Source organism: Sinocyclocheilus rhinocerous, unplaced genomic scaffold, assembly GCF_001515625.1.
Source record: "Sinocyclocheilus rhinocerous isolate Xijiao unplaced genomic scaffold, SAMN03320098_v1.1 scaffold5187, whole genome shotgun sequence".
Taxonomy (NCBI): Eukaryota; Metazoa; Chordata; class Actinopteri; order Cypriniformes; family Cyprinidae; genus Sinocyclocheilus; species Sinocyclocheilus rhinocerous.
Window position 1 is genome coordinate 101,335 of NW_015641005.1, and position 8,012 is coordinate 109,346.

The following is an 8,012-nucleotide window of genomic DNA, read 5'->3' on the forward strand; positions in this document are numbered from 1 at the left end:
GATTTTCTCAATATTTAGATTTTTTTGCACCCTCAGATTCCAGATTTTCAAATAGCTGTATCTCAGCCAAATATTGTCATATCCTAACAAACCACACATCAATGGAAAGCTCATTTATTCAGCTTTCAGATGATACATTAATCTCAATTTCAAAAAATTGACCCTTATGACTGGTTTTGTGCTCCAGGGTCACATATAAGCCTTTAGCATTACATACTGCATACTTGCATCACCTTTAACCATACATTTCCTTAATCAAAAAACAGCCAGCCATCATCGGCCACTCCCTGCATTCATGCACACTCACTATATGAAGAATATATACATCGCATATATGAAGAAGGTCAGTCAGGAGGAAGATGACTGTAATAAGACTGAGAGGATGAAGAGGCCTACAGCCTCTAGATGTGCTGACGTCATGCTGACCCAGCCACGAGCCGTTCACTCAGCATCACTGCCATCATTTAGAGTTTAATAATCACATATCAGAAACATTACCCCGATGATGACGGTGTCGTCCCCTTGAAAGGTCGGCAGGAATTTGTCGCCGCGCAGGATCTCGGCCTGATTGAGAGGCCTGAAGCGGCAGAGCACTTTAATATTACACTCAGCTACTGCGTCCGTCATGATGCTAGACGATAACGGGAATCTAGATGAAAACGGAATGCTATGTTTATATCGAAACACGAGACGGTAAGGTTAGCGCAGTGGCCTAAGCTTCAAACGCCGCTGAAGTCCTGGGATGCGGTGGTTGTGTCCTGGTTGTTTCGCAGGCAGCTGCTCGTGTGATTGTGGAGGAGGAGGCTGCTGAAGCTGAGGCTGAGGCTGAGGCTGAGGGGATGCAGAGGGAGGCAGCAGGGCGTGTCCGCTGGAGGCTCATCAGCGCTTCACCGCCCGGTGGCACTTAAATACACTCGCGACAGGCATCTCGCTGTTATTATTAAGAAATGAATCATAATTAATTAGAAGTAATCTGTTCTGCTGAAGAAGAACGTAGACCCGCTGTCACGTGCTGCGTGTTACTTTCCTCAGCGCTGCTCAGGATGGACCAATCACAGCCGGTTACTAGATACGGATTATTTCATCATTTACATCAAGATTGACAGGGCGGATTTCCATTTATACCTCAAGCAGCCAAACTAGAGAACGCTTATAATTTCCATCGCACAAATACCATCCTTAAAAACAAATTTGTCTCGAGATTTTAATGCTGTCCAAATGAGGCTTGCAGCGCCCTTTGGAGGACAAAGCATGTTTTTATAGTTTTTAGCTTCACATTTTGCATCCCTTGTCAGAGGACAACACAAAATCTTATGCATGTATTGTCAAAAACAGAGCCACTTTTTTTCTAAATGAGTGTTATGCACAATTTTATTGTTGTAGCTCCAGCCACCAGATATTATAACTACTTATTAATTAAAGAACATAGTAGTTTTAATCTATTTACAAATGCAGACCTAAACCGTAGCAACAAATTACATAAATATTAAATATAAAATTAATAATAAAATAACAAAAAAATAAAACAAATTAATGCAAAACAAACATATTTAATACTACTATAATGTTATGTGTAATATATAATAATATATTAACTTTTAAAAATATGCAGGTATGTTGAGATTCATTTAAGGGGAAAAAAGTTTTCTCAAAAGAGACGACTGTGACACTGAAACACTGTTTTACTCCTTGAAATCCAATCAAATATATTAGATGACATTTTTAATTAATTAGACAAATGCTTGGGTTTGATTTGTTGGAATGCATGAACTGATAAATACTGGTGTACTGTAAATACAATGTAGGCTACAGGTTGCTGGTTGCTAAGTGTAGATATAAACATACACATAGATATACAGATATACACAGACTCAACAGTTACTAGCATTTTCTGATTGCTAGGAGGGGTTACAATCTCCTGACTCGTTACTATCAAATCAAATTAAAGTGTACCAAGTACAATTAAAAACATTAAAATGCAACACATGCTAAGATGCTCAATCTTAGTTGCATATGTTTTAAGGCTCAGACATTGTCTGAACTTCATCCTTACTTCACCTGTCCAAACTTCATCTGACCAGCACATATCCAACAAATGTTATTACACAAAATCAAAAGCAATGGAAAATTGAATGATCTAATGATTATATGATCAAATGATTATGATTAAATGATGAGTAAATCAAATAATAAAACAAAGAAAACAGCATACATAAAGTAACATAAAATCAGTAAATCAAAAATCTCAATGTAATGTAATATAGAGAGAGATACTAAACACTGATAAAAAATGCAGTGACTGTGATTTGATTGAGTTTAGCTACCTGTTCCTGCAGAACTGCAAGGGCGTTATGTTATATTGTCTAGTTATGAGATCAAATCAATAGTAATGAATGTCCACAACTGACATGTTAATAACTGAGAAAAATAGCTTGAGTGAGTTTTGAGTCAGACTGATGTCACTGTGACATTCTAGTGATGGACAAATCATTGCATCCATGTCTTATTCATTTTTAAGACATCCTTCATTGTGATAATTAAAACCATCCATTGACTGGCCTGATTTAAATTGTATATGAGAATTTAAATTGAAAACGCAGTTACTAACAGCTTGAGCAAGCACATGGGATTTTTAAAGCATATATAAAGCAAATCTTAACCCATTCTGCACTTGACACAGCTGACATAATACTTGTTCATTTGTGCTGCTCTCGTACATTGTGTTTGTCATTATAATAAAATAAAATAAAAAATGATTAGCAATAATCTTGTCTTGTGACAATAATTCAAAGTGTTGTCTCTGTGCATGAAAGCTCTCAGTAGTCTGTTCTTCCAGAAGAACCATGTTGAGGTTTATGGAGTTTTCTGTCTGAAGTTCCTGCTATTCTGTTTGCCATTAATGTCCTCTGTATGATAAGGCTGAACTTCTCGAAGATCGCTGACATCAACCTATACGAAAATAAAAACGAGAGAATGGCAAACAGTCTAGTCTGCTCCTTTTGGCAAACAAGTTTGTTTAATCTCAGTTGGAATTAGTTTCACTCCATTGCAACCACCATAAAGACCATAGAAAGCATTTGGTTACTAGTTCAATGTAAGCTAATCATAAAAATTATTCTCTCACTTAGAATTTTTGCCTTGTTCTCCAGTACAAATATCTAACATTCTTGAATCTAGACATATTTACTCGAAAAGCATGATGACTTCTCATTTTCTAATATCTGTATCGCGTGGTCAAAAGAGAAGAGAATCCAAGGGCAGTAATAAAGATTTATCTAAACAAACACAAAGTAAAACCAGGCATGGCAAGAAACAAGGCAAATTACATGGGCACACGTAACAGCCTTCAAGGACAACATCAGACAAAGAACCAGGCAAACACAGGGTATTAAATATACAGGTTAACAAGCTAACAAGAGGGGAGGTGTAAATGAATCACCATGACAACTAAGAAGGGTAACCATGGGAAGTAACAAGCCAGGCAAAGGAACAAGAGCTAAACACAGGGAGAGAACATAGAAACAATGGGAACAGAAAATACACTTCAACATAAAAGTCCTTGAACACATAACGGGGTAGAACAAGACATGAATTGTGACAATATTAATAAAAAAAATTTAAAATTATTGTTATTTGTTGCTAAAAACAAGGAAACATATCTGCCAACGGGGCAAGAAAAATAATTTGAATTGAGTTTATTTTGCTTACCCCATTTGCAAATATTATTATTTATTTATTCAACAAGACTAATATCTTAAGTCATTTTGCTTCTCAAGTAAATGCATATTGAATCAAGAATGTTTTGATATTTATACTAGAAAACAAGACAAAAATACTAAATAAGATTTTTATTTATTTATTTATTTTTTGCAGTGAAGTCACTAAAATACAAGGTTTTCCCCATGACTCCATCCCACAGCATTTCACCCGGTTTCATTTAAAATTCTAAGAGTACCACCAGGTATTCAGTATTTAGTATCAGTGTTCTTTGCCGAATAATTTTACACACAGCTGACAGCTTGAATGGCTCTATAATGTAACTATTTACTGATCCTGAATTTACCTTGACCTGTTTACCTTGGCACAATGTTGTGTCCCACTTCACCTCTCATTCCCTCCTCTGAAGGCAGTTCCCATGCATCCTAAACCTGATTTTTGAACCTTTTGTACAGCCTCAGTTAAAGTCATTCAGTATCAGAATGAAATCTGACATTAAGTGGACATTTGTCTCAACAAGAACTCTAATAAGCACATACATTGATCTTCAGCCCAGTTGTTATTTGCTGATAAACTGATATTATGCACAGAAATAATAAAAGCTTATCTACCTGTATCATGTTAGCAATGTCATTTCATATTTTGCCAACTTGATTTAAAGTATGTTTCAAAGGATCTTCAACCAGCTTTGTATTTTTACAAAATAAGTGGTATACACCCTGAACAATAATGGTGCTAAATAGTAGCTTGGTACCCAGCTTCTTTTTGCTTCTCGCTTGTGAAATGTTGTTTATTCGCGTGCAGGATTGCGAGGATTTGCCATTCCAAGCCGTGACAGGACAGATATATATGCGATTTTTCTTTCTTCATCATGTATGTACATATTGTAATTTGACTGTTTGTGTTAACAATACCCTGTGCTTCACTGTACTATCCTGTGGCTGGTCTCAACTGCACATAGGTAGCATCTCCACCACAAACCTATATCATTTTTGAGTGCTTTTTGTTGCACATCACTGTTATGCTTGTTAACGTATGCCACTTGGTGCTATGTGAAGGCAGATTTGGTCAACTTGCGTGTGATTTTGTGTCTGTTTTCAAGATTATAATCTTCTAAATCTATCCGAGGATTTTTTGGGTCGGTATTATTACAGTTTGAGTTCCTACAGTGCTAACCGAGTACGTATTATTGATGGATTCATGGTTCGCTTATTTCCTACTTTCTACCGAGTTGCAAATTGTGTCCAAACACACTTGTTCCTGATGGTGGACATGATCGCTGCCCTTCGTGCTTAGGGATTCAACCTCTAAGAGAGGCTTTGACTGATCCGTGTTTGCATTGTAGTATGCTACCGATGTCCAGACAACTTCGCCTCACCAAACTCGATCCTAATTTGATTGCTAGTTTTGCACAATATGACTCAGACAAAGAAAAAACCTTCGGAATCAGAGCATTTGCTGTCGAAGACTGTCGCTACTCTGTCTTCAGAAATGGCAGAGCTGAAACGTCTTCTTCAGTCTTTACAACCTCCAGTACCAGCCACACCTGCAGACAACACACCAGGAGATGAGAGTGTTCTTAACATCCAGATCTGATCCATTTCAGTGAGTGCATCTAATTCGCATTTCCATCATGAAGACATGACTGAACCTGTCAAGCAACACCACCAACAGGATGTCTTTCCAGCCTGTCTGCTGCAGGTGGATCAAGCAGTGGGTCTGTATATTCATTGAGTGTAGGCCCATCTTGTGACCGATACTTTCAGATGATACTTTATCTGTTTCACAGATGGCAGTGGCACGTTTACTTTAGGGGTGAACAAATCACCTGTTTAGCCTGTTCAAACCAATGTGTTTTTCAGGCAAACCTCTGATGCTAATGTGTTTATGAGGCGACCATGTAAGGACTTTGTGGCAGAATTCTCCAGTGCATTTACAAGTCCCAATGTACCCAAAATGAGGTCAAAGACAGCCCGTATGCTAGCTTCAATGGCCAAGGCTGATTCCATTGGAGTGGGGCAGTGACAAGAGATCGAACAGCCAGTAACAACATTGGTGGTATCACCTGATAAAGCACTAAGAGGCAATGGACACGTCACATCACTTTTCACTTTCACATTGATTTTTTTCTCATCTACAAGGTATAAATGTACATGTATCTTTCTGTTCAGGGAGTCTCTCTTGGTTGTTGTGACCAGTGGGCTCCTGGCTGTAAATAAACTTTTATTCCTGCAAAGAGCAACTTGGGAGACGTGTCTGGTATATGCTGCGCAGCTGAGGAATAGAAGTACTAAAGATTCTACAGTCAGAGGACCACAGCAGAGACAGTGATAGTGTTGAGGCTGTAATACTTTGAGTCAGTATTAATGATCCTGTGTCGGACCAGTGTACACCTGAGACCTCAACTCATTGCCGCTGGTGGCTTGGGAGGACACAGATGTCCAGCCCATTAGGCCAGGATGCATTAGCACATGAGTGGCCAAGTTGCCTGCTGCACACGTTCCCACCTTATTCACTGTTGTTGGAGACATTACACAGAATATTCCTGTTCAAGCACAGAGTGCTTCTGGTGGCACCTTGATAGCCGGCCAGGCCATGGTTTTCACTTCTTCTGAGTCAATTACAGGGTGAACCATGGCAGTTTCCCATCAGACGGGATCTCTCTCAGCTGAACGGGCATGTTTGGCATCCAATTCGGCTCATCTTCAGCTTTGGGTTTGGCCACTGGGTCCAGTTCACTGCAAGAGGGTAAATGTGTTGGTGATCTTCATGTCCTGTCAGTGAGTGAGTCGTATTTGCTCTGGTTGCCAGAGGATTCAGGGATCATTCTTCGACTTAATCCTGTTTTTCTTCCTAAAGTCAATTAGTCAATTGGATCAATTATTTGTCTGTTATGGTGAGGTATGTAAAGGCACACCCTTGTCCAAACAGAGACTGTCACAATGGATTGTTGAAGTAATAAAAAGGGCGTGTACTAAGTACCAATGACCCTTACCTGCAATTGTTATCTGTCATTCTACTAGGGCTGTCTCTTAATCTTGGGCCCCCACTTTGCGGGGTTTCTCCTTGGCAGGGGTCTGTGCTGCTGCTGCCTGGTCTTTTCCATGTACCTTTGTGCGATTCTATAAGGTCAACGTGGCTGCTTCCCATGATGTGAGTTCTGCAGTCCTTCTGGAGCAACCTTGATGTTTTAGGTGGGTGACATTCCTAATGACTGTGTTGGTATGTGTCATCCACTAGTGCTTAGCACCGCCTCTGCTGGTCAGGAGGAATAAAACAGAACACTAGTTACATAAGTAACTGTGGTTCTGTGAATTCCAGATGACAGCCAGAGCTCTTTGTCACTCAGAATGTGCAAGAAGTTTTCAGAAGCTGGACACCAAGCTACTGTGGTTTATATCCTTATGGCTCAGCCTGCGTCATGACGTGATCCTGTTGACATATTTTTCTCGACCTATGTAGCTAACCCTGTTTAAAAAAACAGAATATGCTGGTTAGGAATGTTTTGAAGCATGACTGCTGGTTTGAGCTGGTGCTTCAAAACATACCTAACCAGCATATGCTGTTTTTTTCAACAGGGAACACTGCGAATAACCACTAGTGCTTAGCACTGTCTCTGGCGGTCATACGGAATTCACAGAACCACAGTTACATACGTAACTAGCATTCCTTTTTCACATCAGCAGCCAATGAGCTTGCCATTCAATATTCAAATACTCTTGCTGTAGCACTTGCAGCGCGCTTCATAAAGCATCTTAAATCAACATCTAAGATAAGTGAACGATCTTTTACTCATCACTATGCATATTGCGTGGTCTGTTCTAAATGAGCAACCATAAGCAAGTTTTAAACTAAGCATCATGTTTAACAGTCTTGCATTCAAATGCAGGAGCGAATAAGCATATTAGTAGCATTTACGCAACTGTGTTTACAGCTGCAGCAACAAACGGTTTAGCGTATTTAATTGTGTGACAATTCACTCGGGGAGCAAGGAACGAGGAAACGAGGAGTACTTGAATAACACAGTCTTTAATAATCCACAGGAAAACCGAGAACAAGGAGGACATACAACAAGTAGACCCGACAAACAAGAACTGAAAGGACTAGGGCTTTTAAAGGCAGGATAATTGGGGATGAATGAGACACACCTGGAATCAAATTAACACAATCAACATGAGGAAGAAACTGGGTCACAGGGGCAAAAACACACAGAATAGTCCATAATCCTGACAGGAACGTTATCGTTGTGATCACTTTTAAAAAGTTTTTTTTTTCCAGCTGATGAACGATAAAAC

At 39.3% G+C, this 8,012-nt stretch overlaps 1 protein-coding gene across 1 annotated transcript in view; it reads right to left on the reverse strand.

Annotated features, from left to right (window-relative positions):
• Positions 1 to 812, reverse strand: part of LOC107753414 (kinesin heavy chain-like) — a 31,258-nt gene extending 30,446 nt beyond the window's left edge. The window contains exon 1 of the mRNA XM_016569548.1: positions 499 to 812. Coding sequence (XP_016425034.1) covers positions 499 to 627 — 129 coding nt within the window. The 5' untranslated portion in view covers positions 628 to 812. The remainder of the gene's footprint in view (positions 1 to 498) is intronic.
• Positions 813 to 8,012: the final 7,200 nt, after the last annotated feature.